We start from the raw sequence: 17,743 nt of genomic DNA, 5'->3' as shown, positions 1-17,743 counted from the left end.
CTCCACCTCCCTGGTTCAAGCAATTACCCTGCCTCAGCCTCCCAAGTAGCTGGGACTACAGGCGCCCGCCACCACGCCTGGCTAACTTTTTGTATTTTTTTAAACTTTATAAGTCAATATTACTATAGTTTAACATTAGAATGTGGACATGTGATTTAATCGCTGTAGCTAAAATACATCAAATATACATTGTCACGTGCTTGAACATGATGCTAACCCTGACAGGAGGAAGGAAAGTAATATTCTTTCAGTGTGGTTCCAGAGAGCATTTCTTTTATTTTCTACCAATTAACCCAGCGTTGCTTTTAAACAACCATCTGAAGGAGCAGAGAGGCAGGGTAGAAGACACAAAGAGGGTCTATGTGGTAACTAAAGAATGTTTCTGTTTTGTAATTATTGTGTGTGTGTGTGGGTTTTTTTGTTTGCTTAAGAGAATCAAAAACTGAAAAAAATGAGAATACAGGAAATGGCTCTTGTATATATATTGTTGCCATGTTTACCACTTGTTAATGCTCTGCTTCAAGAGATTTATTCACTGCCCAGCTTGTTTTGTGTCCTGAGCCCTATGCCCAGCCCACCTTATAAATCATGCCTGTTTAGATGTTTGATTTTGTTCTGTGTGCCATTGTCATCTTAAGGGTGTATAACTCAGACATGCCAGACATCAAATTAAGCTCAAATTAAGCTCTCGTTTAAATGTTTAAACACCTAATTTATATTCTAATTGATCCCAGCCACTGATGCATGTACTTTAGCTACTTCTGCTAAATAAGCATAATAATTTTCCACATCAGACCATCAGATCTTAAGAACTAACAGTTATCTAGAATTCCGTGTCTACTAATGTTTCATCGCATGCAGCGTTTATTGATTTTGTAGCAAAATATAAAGTGATCATTATGTAGCTTCTAGATTAAAAAATTTTGTGTGTGAAGTTGCTTTGTAAAGAGCATGTGAAATTAATGGGACAGCGTGTCCTTTGTGTTAGATGTTAGAGCAAAAGAAAGGGCTTATAGTATTAGTATTGGAGCACTTTGAAGATAGATATTTTCAGAAACGATGTAGGAGATAAAAGTTACATTTTAAATTTTAGAAAAAGATATGATGGCAATTGGAAATAGTCACAATGAAGTTCTTCATCCAGCAGGTGTTTAACAGTGTTATTTTGCCATTGATAATGTGTAAACTGTGGGTGATTTACAATAAATGATTCAGAATTCATTGATGTTCTTGTCCAGATACTTCAATGCTGTTTAAAGGGTGTTCTTTCCAGAGTGCTTGATGCGTTCTGATGATTGTATGACTCGCATTGGGATTTGGGCTCTGGGCTAACAACAGCCCCTGAGACCAGGCCTGTCCTATCCTATCGGCCTTAGGCAACAGCCAGGGGAAGCCAGCAAGTTTTATTTGGAATGTAGAACTCCTAGTGGTATTGTTCCCTGATTCTCACTCACCAGCAGTCACTGAGAATGCTTATAGATGATAAATGGGAATCTACTCCTATATGTCACCCAAAGGAGCATGAAGGACACCTTCTCCTCTCCAGGCCCCACCAATAGTTACCAGAGGTGGGGGAGATGGACTCCTGTTTTAACTCTAGTGCTGCCTCTGTCAGCCTCATGTCTGCACCATCAAAGTCTCCACCCATCTTTTGCCCCAAAGCAGCTGTGGCCCTGCTGTCAGGTAGAACCTTCTTAACCTGTCTGCAGTTGAGTGGGATTCTAGCCATTGACAGGTACCAGGCCAGATTTCATCATGTAAGGACCCTTTGGATGTGACCATAGCATTTTTCAGCTGCTTCATATCCCAGTCACACATTGCTAAGACCTTGTATAGAGTGCAGGTGGAGGGTAGTCATATTCCAAGACGAGTTTGTATCAGCATGATGTGAAACGGCCCCTAATTGGGAATGTATATCTTTGACTCCTAAAAGTACTAAACTTACTTACTTGTCCATTAGTCAAAAAGATGACCTTTGGAACGGCTATTTGGAATCTTTTCACAAAAGGAGGGTATTTCCCAGCTAGACCAAATAAATCTAGAACCTCCCTCCTCTGAACCTGAGTGCCATCTTTTTTTCTGCAGCAGAGCCCATGAATGACCTTGGATTGGAATGATTTGGAGAAAGAAGTGGACAAAGGTTAGAATACACTAGTGTCTTCCCTGTTAACGTTCCTTTCAGGTCTCAGCAGCATCTTAAGTAACTCTGGGAGTTATTTCCCAAACCTATCCAAGGTAGCCTTAGACCGATACACTGAAAGTTTCAGTTTAAGATAAGAAAATGATCCCCCCCATGTCCAGTCTTTAATCTCCTTATCCCCACAAGGCTTATTTCAGAAGCACCCACCCCTCCATCTAGGTGAGGGGAGCCCAGGGAAAGCAGTTCCAATAGCACGTGTCCCACAGGTGTCATGGCAGCCTCATGGAGCCAGCCTGGGACAGTAGAACCAACTCAGGTTCACCTGGAGTCCCCAGCTCTGCTGCTGGCCAGCTCTGTGGCCCTGAGAAACATCAGCCTTTCTGGATTCAGTTTCCTTCTCGGAGAAGAGAGGACTCTTCTCTAAGGTCCCCTTCAGCCCTAACATTCGACCACAGCAAGAGACGTGTGAATCCACCTCTCAAGTCAGCACTCACCCTTTCTGGACATAGAAGGTCAAACATTGGGAGTGGGAGGGAATAAATGAATCTGAATGGGAGAACACAGACTGAGGCTGAAAGGATAGAAAGTTCTTGGTTTTAAAAAATCTGCATGTATTTTGCACATTCCCAAAATGCAATGAAGCAATTAAATATAACCCATCATGAAAAACAATTTAATGAGGTAAATTATTACAGAAGGCTCTATGGCATAATGGGGTAGTAGAAATAGCACTGGACTTGGAGTCCTGAGACCTGGATTTGAACTCTAACTCTTGACCTGACTGGCTGTGTTACCGGGGACCCAGATTAAGTCTGAAATATGACATATGAAATTGTCATTTACTAGCCTACGGAGCCTCTCTGAGCCTCGGTGTCCTTGTCTACACAACAGGAAGAGCAACATTTATGTGTATTAGATGAATCTGGAAGCCTCATCCCAGTGCCTGGGGCATTGCAGAGCCCCGGGAGACATCGGTTGAGGATGAGTAGCGTGCCCCGCACACAAGTCAGAGACCAGAAGTGAGCCAGCTTCTGGGCCTGGTTTTGCTAACTAACCAGATAACTCTAACTTCTGGGAACTTCGGTTTCACTTTCTGTGAAAAACCAACTGGATTGGATTAACCTGTCCGGCTCTGCGGTTCTGGGGAGTCTTTGTAACCGTGTGCCTCCCTCAGTTCCAGGCCTCTGCGTGCCCCTCTGTACCCCTGGCCTCCTTACTGTGCCTCGCACCTCTACCAAAGGAGTCTGGCCTGCAATGTCCCTACGCTTCAGTCAGCTTATCAGGACCTGGAATAGAAGATTTGTGGAGGGGAAAGGTTGAAACTCATGGATGAGAGTAAGCTTTGGGGATTATCTGTGAGGTTCGTTTGTCCATTTCACTCCTGTCCCCAATTACAATGGGGACTGAAAGCCAGTTGTGTTCTCAGTGGCTGAAAGAAATCTCCTAACCTTTATAATCCTTTTTTAAAAAGTTTCCCCATTTTTGGCCTGGCATGGTGGCTCATGCCTGTAATCCCAACACTTTGGGAGGCCGAGGCAGGCGGATCATGAGGTCAGGAGATCGAGACTATCCTGGCTAACGGGGTGAAACTCCATCTCTACTAAAAATATAAAAATTAGCCAGGCACGGTGGCAGGCGCCTATAGTCCCAGCTACTCTGGAGGCTGAGGCAGGAGAATCGCTTGAACCCAGGAGGCGGAGCTTGCAGTGAGTCGAGATTGTGCCACTGCACTCCAGCCTGGGCAACAGAGTGAGACTCTGTCTCTCAAAAAAAAAAAAAAAAACTCCCATTTTTAGCTTAGGGTGTTAATCAAACTCCTTCCCCTTCCTCTACGTCAAGAATGTGCTATAAATGAACTGGAAACTCCTTTTTTTGTTCCCTCTGCTATTTCCCTGTGGAGTGTAGAGTCCGAAGCCCCATCCAACCCCAAGGATATTCCTGACTTCAACATTTGCAAGAGGAGGGAAGGCCTGTCTCAGGGCAACAAGCCTGGCTGCCCCAGCAGCTTCTGTGGGCTCCGACGCAGCCTTCTTTCCCTCTCCATTCACCGCCCCCTCCACCACCCCGTGGTGCCACGACTTCCCATCTGGAAGAGCAGTCAGCCACATCCTGCCTGTGACTACTTCACAGGATGCAAAAGGAAAATATCAGCTAACAGCAGCCTGGGCTAGCTGGGGCTATGAAGGCTTTGCCCTGCAAAAGAGTACCCTTCCTTACAGCTCCTGGCCTACGTTTACTATGGAAAAAAGATGGCATGACCTTCAACCAGCCATCTGAATCCCTCACATAGCTGCTCTCCTCCCCACTTGTTCTCAATCCTCTGTGGGGCAACTCTCAATGTTACCACTGAGAGAAATCTCAGAAGTTGCTTGCTTGCTTTCTTTTTGTTCTTTCTTTCTTCCTTTCCTTTTTCTGTCTTTCTTTCATATAAGGTCTCCCTTTGTCACCCAGGCTGGAGTGCAGTGGCGCGATCTCACCTCACTGTAACTTCCCCTCACTGTAACCTCCACCTCCCAGGTTCAAACAATCCTCCCACCTCAGCCTGCCCAGTAGCTTGGATTACAGCTGCATGCCACCACACCCGGCTTTTTTTTTTTTTTTTTTTTTGGGTGGAGATGGGGTTTCACCATGTTGGCCAGGCTGGTCTTGAAACTCCTGACCTCAGGTGATCCACCCGCCTTGGCCTCCCAAAATGTTGGGATTACAGGTGTGAGCCACTGCGCCCAGCCAGAAGTCTCAGAAGTTGCTTTCTTCTAGAGGTCCCCACTGTGAGACAGAGCAGCAGCCCCTGTGCTGCGGGTGGACAAAATGACTGGGCCCACCACAGCAAGGGTGTGTTTGTAGTTTTATGATCGGATTTCACATAAGCCTGTGCTCACAGCACATGTATCGCAAAACACAGGAGCTGTGTGTAAGGGTGCGTCCTTCCTCTGAGCTGTGTGGCGAAACTGCTGCGTGGGGTGGGGGGAGCTCCCTATAAGGTACATGATGTGAGCATTGGTGATGAACTAGGCTAGCTGGGATCTCCGATGTCTCAAAGACAGATGGAATGGTCATGTAGGCAATGTCTTCCAGTTCCAGTAAACAGGTTCTGACACCCAAGGCAGAGGGATAGGGAAGATTCACTTCAGCTCCTTCCTGGCCCTGTAGTTGCTGCCCATGAATCCAAGAATGACTCTGTTAGAACTGGCTGAGTGCCTTCTATTTCCTCCTCGGAACTAAAGGGCACTTTCATTTCTAGCATCATAAAGTGCTTATTTCGGATGTACCAACCGATGAGCACATCTATTTGCACTGTTGTCCACAGCTCCGGCTGGACTGCACTATTTGCAACACACGGGATCCAAACTCTTTGAGTCAGTGTGTTAGAATGTACACACAACTGCACCATGGCCAACCAGCAGATGAAGGATCTCAAAGTGGGTATTTTGGCCTGGATGATTTCAAATAATTAACAGTGAATTTTTTTTTTTTTTTTTTTTTTGAGGTGGAGTTTTGCTCTTGTTGCCCAGGCTGGAGTGCAATGGCACAATCTTGGCTCACCACAACCTCCGCCTCCTGGGTCCAAGCGATTCTCCTGCCTCAGCCTCTGGAGTAGCTGGGATTACAGACATGCACCACCATGCCTAGCTAATTTTGTATTTTTTGTAGAAACGGGGTTTCTCCATGTTCGTCAGGCTGGTCTTGAACTCCCAACCTCAGGTGATCCGCCCGTCTCGGCCTCCCAAAGTGCTGGGATTACAGGCATGAGCCACCACGCCTGGCCAACAGTTACTATCTTGATTTTGTCTCTATGTAGAAAATCTTTAAGCAATGGCCCTTTTCACCACCTTTTCAATCCATTTGAAGTCAGAGGCTTGGGTCAGTCTTAAGACACTGAAACGGACAGGCCCTTTTGATATGCTTTTATTTATACATTACCTGATTCTTTGGCCTACCTCTATACCACAGAGGAATATTCAGATTGTTACCTTGTTGGGAGACAAACCGCCAAAGGAAAAATATTGAAAACCTCTGTTCCATCATCTATATATGTAAGAACTAGAACCAGTGACTGCTTTGGTCTCTTCTTCTATCAAAAACTATGGGAATCAGTAGCAAACAAGCTCAGAAAATGCAAGCTTCTGCTTTACCCAAGCAAAAGATATGGCCAGAGGCTATACTAGCGTTATATCCCATAAAAGAAAAAAAACGACCAGGCGCAGTGGCTCACGCCTGTAATCCCAGCACTTTGGGAGGCCAAGGCAGGTGGATCACTTGAGGCCAGGAGTTGGAGATCAGCCTGGCCAACATGGTGAAACCCCGTCTCTAGTAAAAATACAAAAATTAGCCGGATGTGGTGGTGGGCACCTGTAATCCCAGCCACTGGAGAGGCTGAGGATGGAGAATCACTTGAACTGAGAGGCAGAAGTTGCTGTGAGCCAAGATCGCACCATTGCACTCCAGCCTGGGCAATAGAGTGAGACTCCATCTCAAAACAAAAAAAAAGAAAAGAAAAGAAAAAAGAAAAAGAAAGAAAAGCAGGGAAGAGGCTCAAGGCCAGAGTGTTGAGGGTTGTTCAGCTAATTGGCCCCATGGCGAAGGTTTTCTTTATGTAAACAGCTGTAGGCTGACATATAATCATGAAGCTGGTAGATATTCATGGTATGCCATTTGGATGGCTAGATAGTTCTAAACAATGTCACCTTTTTGTTTTTGTTTTGCTTTGTATTGTTTTGTTTCTTAAATTTCTATCTAAAAGATGTCCTTAAAATGAGCATTGCTATGTCCAAAAAGTTGCAGCATTATAATTCTTGGAAGTAATAATTTGCTTCAAAGTAAGGTCAGTCACCATCAGATGCCATAGTGATTTGTCTGCCAAAGTTCTATGCACCATGTTAGAACTTGGCTGAGTGTGCACAAAGCTCAGCTAATTAAAACCTTCCCAACAAACTTGTCTTGGTTAGTTTGTTTGATACAATATATTTTGTTGTAACATTCAGTCTGTTGTTTTTCCATTTGCTTTAAATTTAGCACTGCCACATAAAAAAGAGACAGAGAAAATAGGACAGCTTGAAGAGGTGTAAAAATATAATTACTCTTTTGAAAGTATGCATATTTATCTATTTTCTGCTAACCCCCATCTCACTTGTCTTTCCACTTGGCTAAATAGACGAATGTTCCTGGCTCATGGATATATAGCACTTATGGGTTACTTCAAATTGAGAACATCCCTTACTGCAATTTCTATGCCACTGATTTTAGTACATTTTTAAAATTTCTTTTGCATCAAAAAGGAAATCAAATGAAAGCATATCAGGCTTGAAAGACCACTGGTGGTACTGTAGAACTTCCACAAGCCAATCTGCAATAATAATCTGCAATCTGCAAGAAGGAAGGAAGGAAGGAAGGAAGGAAGGAAGGAAGGAAGGAAGGAAGGAGGGAAGGAGGGAAGGAGGGAAGGAGGGAGAGAGGGAAGGAAGGAGGGAAGGAAGAAAGGAGGGAGATTCATCAAGAAGTATTTTCCCAAACTACACCTAGTTGTGACAATATTTGGCTCAATTTTATAAATCTATTACAGTTGCATCTACAAAACAATAGGCTAATAATTCACAAGTCATATGTAAGAGACATGCAGACCATGACTGTCTTCTTCACCAGTGTTTTCCCTGCCCACATGACAAGGCCTGAGAGGTGGGATGTGCTCACTAAAAATTTACTGAATGAGCCAGGTGCGGTGACTCATGCCTGTAATCCCAGCACTTCAGGAGGCCGAGGCGGGTGGATCATGAGGTCAGGAGATCGAGACCATCCTGGCTAACATGGTGAAACCCTGTCCCTACTAAAAAATACAAAAAATTAGCCGGACGTGGTGGCGGGCGTCTGTAGTCCCAGCTCTCAGGAGGCTGAGGCAGGAGAATGGCGTGAACCCGGGAGGCGGAGCTTGCAGTGAGCCGAGACTGCGCCACTGCACTCCAGCCTGGGAGACAGAGCGAGACTCTGTCTCAAAAACAAAAAAAAAATTTACTGAATGAATGAATGAGTGAATGAATGGGTAGGTGCACTGTACTACAATGCAGAAAGAAAACTCTGCCAGTCCTGGTGGCTCACACCTGTAATCCTAGCACTTCGGGAGGACAAGGTGGGAGGATCACCTGAAGTCAAGAGTTTGTGACCAGCCTGGGCAACATAGCAAGACCCCATCAAAAAAAAAAAAAGGAAAGAAAAGAAAGAAAATTCCATTTAGTATTTCTGTGTCACATCTTCTGTTTGCCCTGTTAAATATGAAATTGCAAGCAGGCAGGGCCCGCATTTGTCCTGTGCACAGTTGTATGCTAAGCTCCCAGCAGCAAGAGCTTACCATGTAGCAAGACCTCCAAAATTTTTGTTGAGCTGTTGGTGTTTAGGAATATGGATAGGCCCTTCTCTTGGAAAATTGTTGACCCAAGCTGGGCACGGTGGCTCACGCCTATAATCCGAGCACTTTGGGAGGCCGAGGAGGGCGGATCACCTGAGGTTGAGAGTTCGAGACCAGCCTGACCAACGTGGAGAAACCCTGTCTCTACTAAAAATACAACGGTAGCCAAGCGTGGTGGCTTACGTCTGTAATCCCAGCTACTCGGAAGGCTGAGGCAGGAGAACCGCTTGAACCTGGGAGGTGGAGGTTGCAGTGAGCCAAGATCACGCCATTGCACTCCAGCCTGGGCAACAAGAGTGAAACTCTGTCTCAAAAAAAAAGAAAAGAAAAAAGAAAATTCTTGACCCAGAAATCTGAATTTACCAAACTAAATAAATTAGAAGACAATTCTGAATTTTACAAAGTATTTATTACGGGTTTCCTTTCATAAGCAGGCCTTGAAAAGATGCCTTAACTATAAAGTCTTCATGTAACTTTAAAGAAGCACATGTGCCGTAGGATGCAAGATACGGCTGACTCTGCCAGGACTGTGCAGTCACAGCGCCACTTCCAGATGGTCAGTTAGAAGGCTGCGCCTCCCTGCCACTAGATCAACCACTAAGCCACAAACAAAAAACTGTGCTAAGAAGTGAAACAGGCAATGGCAGTGTTACGGGCTGGATTTTGTCCCCTCAAATTCTTATGCTGAAGTCCTAACCCCTGGTACCTCAGAATGTGAATGGAGATAAGGTATTTAAAGAAGTAATTAAGTTAAAAAGCGTTCATTAGGATGGGCGCTAATCCAATCTGACAGGTGACCTCACAAGAAAAGGAGATTAGGGCACAGATACACACACAGGGAAGAATGCATGAAGTCCCTAGAAGGCAGCCATTTACAAGCCAAGGGAAAGGCCTCAGAAGAAACCAGTCCTGCCGACAGTGTGATCTCTCATCCTCAGAACTGGCAGGAAATACATCTGCGTTGTTTCAGCCACTCAATTGGTGATCTCTATTATAGCAGTCCTTGGCAAACCGATGTAGACAGATAAGTGGAAATGTCTTCTTTTAGACTCCCTTCTACTGTTTTATAGACTAGAAGGATAATGCAGAAGTGTCCAAGTCCCAGACGAGACTATCAGAAGGCAAAAGCAAACGCTGCCTCCTGCTCTCTCCCCTCCCACCCACCCACTCCCCGGCCCTGTAATTGTCATCTCAGCTGGGTCTCTGTCTCCGCTGTGACTGTATTAATTCTCCGTGGGTGGGAGGTGGTGATTCTGCAGAGAGAATTGCCTTACAGATGAGCATCACGTCAGTGTCCCAACAGAAAACAACACTGGAAAATGTTTTGCCTTTCCTTTTTACAATCAACAAGAATTCACTTAGCTTGAAGGCAGAGGACCGAACCTAGCAGGGAGATGGGTATTGTTTCTGACCCTTAAGAAGGAAACCCATCTCCCTTCTCATTGTCCGAATACACTCACGTCATTTGGACATTTTTCACCAATTACTTTTGCAAACATTGTGGAAAAATAAGTGACTTAGTAAGTCCTGAGCCTTCACTTAAGAAATTGGCCTGGGCCTCATTGAATAGCGGGTAGAAGAAGGAAATGATCCATGTATACTCTTTTATAGACAAAAAGAGTTACATTCTTTCACTGAAAAAAGGCCAACCATCATCAAAACAATTTAATACATTCTACTTCTTCAATAGAAGCTCAAATCAAATGTCTCACTCAGTCAAACTGAGTTAGGAGAGAAGCCGTCTGCTGGCTCCCAGTTCAGCTCCAGCAGGCCTGTTTTGAACACCATCGGCTGAGTCCTGTTCGTATCATTAAAAAATTATCTTAACTGCTCGCTGCCAAAAGTAATTTGCCCAGCATTGTCCATTCCTCGGAAACAGAACTAATGTTTCCTGTGGCTGTGAATGGCTGTGAAACAAGATAAATGCCTACAGGCAGCTGGAGAAAGTAAGCTGCCATCAGAGAGGAGTCCTCTGTCGGAAGTGGTGAGACCTAAGGGTCACATGCATGGATGGCCACAGGCCACTCTGCAAAGCATCAAGACCCTGAAAGAGGGACAGTTCTGGGAAGTTTGGACTGCATAGGCAGGTGCATAAGGAGTCTCAGGAATGCTGCTGGCTTCAGATTCTGATCCCTGTGTCACCTCTCACCCTCATGTATAAGACCCAGGAAAGTAGAATGTGGTGTGCGTGCATGTGTGTGGTGTATGTGAGTGGGCACTCCACTTCTGAAGTGTCCCCTACCCTTCCCCCTTCCCTCCTCTCCTCTCTCTCTCTCTGTCCCTGCAGTCATTCCTAAGGCCCCTGATTTGGCAGTGAACCTACTGAGGGGTGGAGAGTGATCCTTTGTTAGCTGGGTAGTGACTCTGCGATGCAGACAGCTGAGGAGAAGCTTGGCAAGACAAAGAAACATCTCTGCCTGCCTCAGGCCTTCCCCACCGCGGATTCTCTCTCCCTGGGAGACTGCTCCTTCTCCAAGGCTGCACTGTGTGCCACCTGTGTTTGCTGAGCCCCTCCACCCTACTGTACACCCTGGGAGGCTGATGGGCATGCATTATACCAACAAGCTGGCCGGGATGAAGAATGGGGAGCACTGGCAGGATGGAGGAAGGAGGGTGAGGCGCAGGTGCTTATCCCCGACTCCCTCCCTTCAGGGTGGCTGCATCCCCACCTGACAGACTGTACTAAGCGCTGATGAGGCCAGTCGGGCCCCTCTCTTCCTCGTCTGCTCTGTGGCTCTGGGTGCTCTACCCACTACCTGTGCATTCGGTGGGAGCCTGCGTGGCAGCCATGGAGGTGCACCTCTCAGATCTTCTTGCATGGAAGAACTTGCCATTCAGCTGCAAGGCTGCAGTGAATTGACTGCCTTCAGCCTTCAAGATCAATTTTATGGCTGTTCTTGCTGCTGCTGCTGCTGCTATTTGCCATGCTCTTTCTGAACAGCTCCAGCTAATGACTGAACATGATGGGGATACCAGGGCCGGGGGTCCTGACCATTTCTGTGCGACAACAGAGACTCCTCTAACTGGCTGTCCTTGCTCCTGCTCCCGACTGGGTTGATTAAGACTTAGTCAGATAAGACTCATGCTCTGAACTTCCCTGGCCCAGTCCTGCTTTGTCCCTTCTTTTTTATTACAGGTGATTTGCATCGAGACTGAAGGTTTTCCCTGTTCATTCCTGCTTGCTGCTCCTTTTATCTTCCATAGACTATAAGCCCTAATAAATCCTAACTTCTAACTAACTCCACACTCCTAACTCCGTCCCAGCATCTGCTTCCCAGAGAATCCAACTAGCACATGGTTTGATTAAACTCTACTCAAATCACCCAATTTGATGGTACCGTCTTTTCCCATCAGACCCCTGACTGACGCACCTTGACATTCAGTTAGTGGAATTCCACATGGGTTAACATATTGACTTGGGGAGAAGACTCTCCTGAACCATCCCAGGCTATCCTGTCATGCTTGTGGACAAAGAGGAATGGAACTCCTGGACCACAGTTCCTGTGGGTTCCTGGCTTTCCTACCAGCCTTCCTCATCACCCACATCCAGACTCCCAGCCGGTTCCTCCAGGCCTGTGATGGGATCCTGAGATAACAGGCAACGCTGGAGTAAAGGGGAGAGGCTGCTGGACTGTGGGGAATGAGCAGTGACAGTAATGAGAACCACATGTCTCAACAGGAGCTTAGAAAAGCACATTTAATCCTAATCAATCAGAAGAAAATGTCCAAAGTCACTGAAGCAGTGAGGCAAAAATAGTATTGAGAAGGTTCAAAGTCTACTCAGAACCCCTGAAATACAAACTTGTCACTCACTGGGAACTGGACTTGCTGGCCTTCCCAGGCCTGATGTGTGCTCTGAAGAAGAGAAGATTAAGAAGTGGGCTCTCTGCAGGCAGGATGGCTGTGAATTGCTTGGCTTAGGACACAGGATGTCTAACACACTTTTGGGAAATATCTAAGTTGATAATTCCCAAACCTATTGCAACACCCTGAGAATTTTCTAATTCTCACCAGATGAGATGTGTGCCACAAAATCCTAAAAATGAAACTGACTTAGTTATAAAAAGTGAATATATCCTAGAGAGTAGGAAGACAGCCTGCATTTTTCAGGGCTCTTCTAATTTCAAAAATGCTGGCCTGCTAACAAAAAATATACTTATTATCAAACGGTATATCTTCTTTGAGGTTCAGAAAATTGGGTCCTATTGTCCATGCAGCATTTTTAGCAGAGATAAAGGGAGAAGGGGAAGTATGACTGAACTTGAAGTTCTCAAACTTCAAAAATGCTAAGATTCATTCCATTCATATTGGTTCTTGGTTCTTTCATGTAACACATGAAACCCAGTGATCTTCACTTAATGTCCCCCACCCCCAAATCCTTAGAGTTGTCATTACTTGTTGATTTGCGTGGGGAACATAGGGAAATGCCAAGTGGGGCAGAAACAGCTCCAGTCCTCAGACAGCAAAGTGAACCCTAATTAACAGGTACTTTGGCCCAGGCAGCTTTCAGACTCCAAGTTCCTTCACCTGGGAGCTTGTTTCTCACCTTCAAATGGAGCTGAACTGTAATTGTAACTGTATTTGAGTCAGGATCCACATTTGTGACGAGGACTCATTCCTGCCTTACGCAAATTTGTCCCTGAACAGCAGCAAACACTTAGGAAATCTGCAGGCTGCACTGCTCTTCCCCCTCCCCACTCCCCTTCCATGGGACCTGGGTCTGCCACTGCAGGAGGCTCTGTCAGGGGCCAAAATGTTGGTGCAAGCCAATACCTCCATGCTTCTGCTCTCTGCAGTCTTTAGCCACCTCCCCAAAGGCAAAGCTCCACTCCCCACTGCACCCTCGCCTCTCTGCTTGCCTCGGTGTTCTTTTGTGATTTGTTTCCTCTGACTCTTTCCTTCACTGAATACAGCTCCCCTGTCCATTTTGATTGTTTTCTAAACTCCCATTGGAAACAAACACTCTATTTCAGCCTTCCAGGGTAGAAGCTGCTCCACTCCATCACCCCACAATCATCTAGAGCCAGGGAAGGGAGATAAACATTCTCCTACTGGCCACTTCTCATCGATATTTCAGAAGACCTCAAGCTTTACCTAATAACTCACAGGTATTAATACAAAGTTGTCAGGAAAGTCGATCTACTAATTTCTTACTGTATTAGAAACAAAATTATTTTTCCAAATTCCTCATTTCATTGACTGCCTGGTATGGAACCTATCAGACAATAGGTGCTTAATGAATAAACGTTTGTGTAATTAAGCTGGATGGGAAATAAATCTTTCACTCTCTGGGTATCACATGCATATTAGTGGCATTGGATAAAGGGAAATGAACAGGGGGAAGCCATGATTTATGCTCCTAAACCTCTTCTCTACCTCTGGTATATCCACCTTTCAATACTTTATGATCTTGAACTGATCTTATCTATCCCATAAATACATTATGTCAGAATTGATTGTAACCAACAGGATATTACTGAACTGCATGTCGTCAGATCACAGTGTTTCTCTCTTTGGATGATGATTTTCAGGGCTTTGGATGCCAACCAGAAGAAGCTGTAGGAATTGGCACAGATCCAGAGCATGGACGAAGACTTACACTTCTGCTGAAGGCAAAGGAGAAAGAGCATTATCTAAAAAGCAACCAAGACTTCATGGGGGAGCAGTAAACGGGGCCAGAGTCAGGGAATAAGGAACACTTTTCAGAATCGAACTATAGAAATGCATCCTGCAAGGGTGGAACCAAAAGATTCTTTCAATCAAGTATCAGGGAATAGTTTTGGGTGAAATCAGGCTGGATTTGTGTGTAAAGTTGCCATAGACACTCTACAAGACGTTAGAGTATCTGGCTAAGCACGCTGGCTCACGCCTGTAATCCCAGCGCTTCAGGAGGCCAAGGCAGGTGGATCACCTGAGGTCAGGAGTTCGAGACCAGCCTGGCCGACATGGTGAAACCCTATCTCTACTAAAAATACAAAAATTAGCCAGGCATGGTGGCACATGCCTGTAGTTCCAGCTACTCAGGAGGCTGAGGCATAAGAATCTCTTGAACCTGGGAGGCAGAGGTTGCAGTGAGCCAATATCGTGCCACTGCACTCTAGCCTAGGCAGAGAAATACTCAGTCTAACAAAAAAAAAAAAAAAAAAGTTATTAGTGTATCCAAAGAGGGAAAAACAGACAAAGGGAGATTCATCAGAGGGAAGGTGGACAACATGAACTACAGGGTCTGCTATGCAGATCTTGTTTTATCTGTGCGGTGTGTGTACACTAGCCTATGGCTTCCCTCTGCAGTCCCAGGGGCCATACTCCTAACCTAGATGTCCCCCATCAAACTCTCAGAACCTAATGCCAGTGGATATGTGGACTGTCATTTCCCTTGCTCTGATTCATGCTCAACATCCACTCTTGTCATTTTAATTTGATTTCTCCTATAGGATGAGAACCCACTAAGTATTACAATCCACGTGTCAGTCGCATTTCTCATTGTGATTAACACCCCAGCCATTTGGTTTGCTCTTCAGTGTCTTGCGAGCAAGGCTACTATGAATCTTTCCTCAGGAGTACAGATGGAGTCACGTTTCTGAGCCTACAGAGCTGAGGGCAAGACCTGAGAATGGTGATGTCAAAATGCCAACCAGCAAGCAAGACCTCTTGGTGGTTATTCAGCCAGCCTTTTCTTGTGCCGTTCCACAGTCTTGATTGAGACCTTTTTTAGATGTCACCTTGAGATGAGCTGTGTGAATATCCAATTTAAAAAGGTGCAGAAGGAAACTCTGTGAGTATATGTGTGTGTGTGTGTGTGTGCATGCGTGCTTGTGTGTATACATGCATGCCTGTCCAGAGAATTGTAGCTTCTTAACAACATTAGGAAGCTCAAATAGAATAGTTGTGATGGTTAGTATGAGGTGTCAACTTGACTGGATAGAGGGATGCCTGGATGGGTGGTGAAGGATGGTTTCTGAGTGTCTGCGAGGGCGTTGCCAGTGGAGATTGACAAATGAGTCTGTGGACTGGGAGAGGACCACCCTCAGTGTGGGTGGGCACCATCCAATTGCCTGCCGGCATGGCTAGAACAAGGCAGGCGGGAGAATGTTGGATCGGTTTGCTTGCTGAGTCTTCCGGCTCTTTCTTCTTCCTGTGCCAGGTGCTTGCTTGTGCGCCTCCTGTGCTTGGACATCAGGCTCCAGGTTCTTCAGCCTTTGAACTCTAGGACTTGCACCAGCGGCTTCCCAAGGGCTCTCAGGCCTTAAGCCACAGACCGACGACTGTATTGTCAGCTTCCCTGGTTTGAGGCTTTTGGACTTGGACTGAGCCGCTACTGGCTTCTCTCTTTCCCAGCTTGCAGACAGTCTATTATAGGACTTTGCCTTGTAATTGTGTGAGCCAATTCTTCCTAATAAACTTCCTTTTACATATACATATATCTTATTGGTTCTGTCCCTCTGGAGAACCCTGACTAATATAGTAGTCAATTCAACCTGATCTATCACATGGTCTTTCATTAAAGTTACACCTTTTATTATTAGAGGTTTCCTCAAAGTAAATGTTGGGTCAATGAGTGGGATGGATGGAGAATGGAGAATGGATGGATGGAACGAAAACAGAGCTATTTAGTTTTGGCTTTGAATTTAATAGCTCATGGGTATTAGTACAAGTTGCTGAGTTAGGAAAGATAATATGCCAATTTCTTACAGTATTGGAAGCAAAATTATTTTTCCACCGCCTCATTTCATTTAAACGGTGACTTTAGAGAATAGCTAAATTTAAAATAGAGCCAAATAATAGACTCTCACGGATTTTCCCTAAACAAAACAAATGAGAAATTATCTGTTTACAACCCTTACACTAGAAGACAGTGGCTTAAGTAAAGGAAAATCTGAAAGCTGTGTTGAAGCATTTAAAGATTCAAACAGAGAGGGTAAGGATTCTCTTAATCCATGAGTCTTACGTTGATACCTGTAGGGAAATGGAGGTTATGGATGATATTTAGACCTCAATTCACATTTTCACCAAACTGAAAGTCTAGGCCGTATTTATGGCTCATACTTGTGTTAGGACGTTATTTTAAACCTACATATAAAAGTATCTGGGGGTGGTAAATTGTACTCAATATTAGTGAATTTTGTTAGGAGGCACATCAGCTAAGACCCAGTTGGAGAACAAAATGACAGCCACGTGTTTTTCAATTCTTCACCACAAGCTATAAAAAAATTTCTTCAAGTCACCAAGTGACTGATGATCGTTCATGTTAATCAAGATAAAACTAAAATAAGCTACAGAAGAGCCCACCGCACACCCATGCTGCGGAGTGGGGGGCCCGCCGAATGAACTGGCAGAAGAGCCACACTGTACAGGTTTCCTTGACAACTGTTCCCATAGAGCCAGTGTTCAAAGAGAGGTTCGAGCAAAGCAACTAGAAAGACTAATTGGTGATCATGCTCCAATATCTAAAGTGGTATCGAGATTCGATGATATTGTGCGATTTACTTCTAAATTTTAGTGAGTGTGTTTTCTCCTTTCTCCTTTCACTGTTATTTTTAGTGGAATTTCTCTTTCATTTGTTTCATTCCAAATTAAGAAACCCCTTTTATAAAAGGATAACAAGCACAGTTAAATTGCTGCCTTGGAAAATATAACCTATAAAATAATTTTGTCTCACTTAAAAACATTTTTCTGAGATAGGGTCTCACTCTGTCACGCAGGCTGGATGGAGTATAGTGGTGGTCACTGCAGCTTCCAGCTCCTTAGCTCAAGTGATCCTCCCTCTTCAGCCTTCTGAACAGCTGGTACTACAGGCACACATCACCACACCTAAAAGAATAGCACCATGCTAATTTTTTATTGTTTGTAGAGACAAGGCCTCATTATGTTGTCCATGCTGGCCTTGAACTTCTGGCCTCAAGAGATCCTCCCACCTCAGCCTCACAAAGCACTGGGATTACAGACTTGAGCCACTGCACCTGGCCCCTTTCTCATTTGATCCAGCAATCCCACTAAAGGGGCAGCAGCTGAGCCACACAAAGGTGCCTATAGATGGGAGGTAGTTCTTAGAGATTTAATCACAGCTTTTATAAAGTGTCCTTATGGATGTAGGTCTGAGGCACACCCCAACAGTCCTAGTGTGCTGCCAAACACTAGGATGTTAATTCATAACCCAAACTGTCATGAAAATGCAAAGGGCACTCTGAGAAAGAGAAGACACAATT

The 17,743-nt window shown here is 45.0% G+C and overlaps 1 protein-coding gene across 1 annotated transcript in view; it reads left to right on the top strand.

Moving 5' to 3' along the window:
- The window catches only part of SCD5 (stearoyl-CoA desaturase 5), a 188,478-nt gene extending 174,272 nt beyond the window's left edge, over positions 1-14,206 (top strand). The window contains exon 5 of the mRNA XM_011941798.1: positions 14,040-14,206. Within this exon, the coding sequence (XP_011797188.1) occupies positions 14,040-14,206 (167 nt within the window). The remainder of the gene's footprint in view (positions 1-14,039) is intronic.
- The last annotated feature ends 3,537 nt before the right edge of the window (positions 14,207-17,743 follow it).

This window comes from Colobus angolensis, unplaced genomic scaffold (assembly GCF_000951035.1).
Source record: "Colobus angolensis palliatus isolate OR3802 unplaced genomic scaffold, Cang.pa_1.0 Scaffold200, whole genome shotgun sequence".
Taxonomy (NCBI): domain Eukaryota; kingdom Metazoa; phylum Chordata; class Mammalia; order Primates; family Cercopithecidae; genus Colobus; species Colobus angolensis.
The sequence above is the reverse complement of the archived record's forward strand: the minus strand, read 5'-3'. Positions and strand labels throughout refer to the sequence as shown.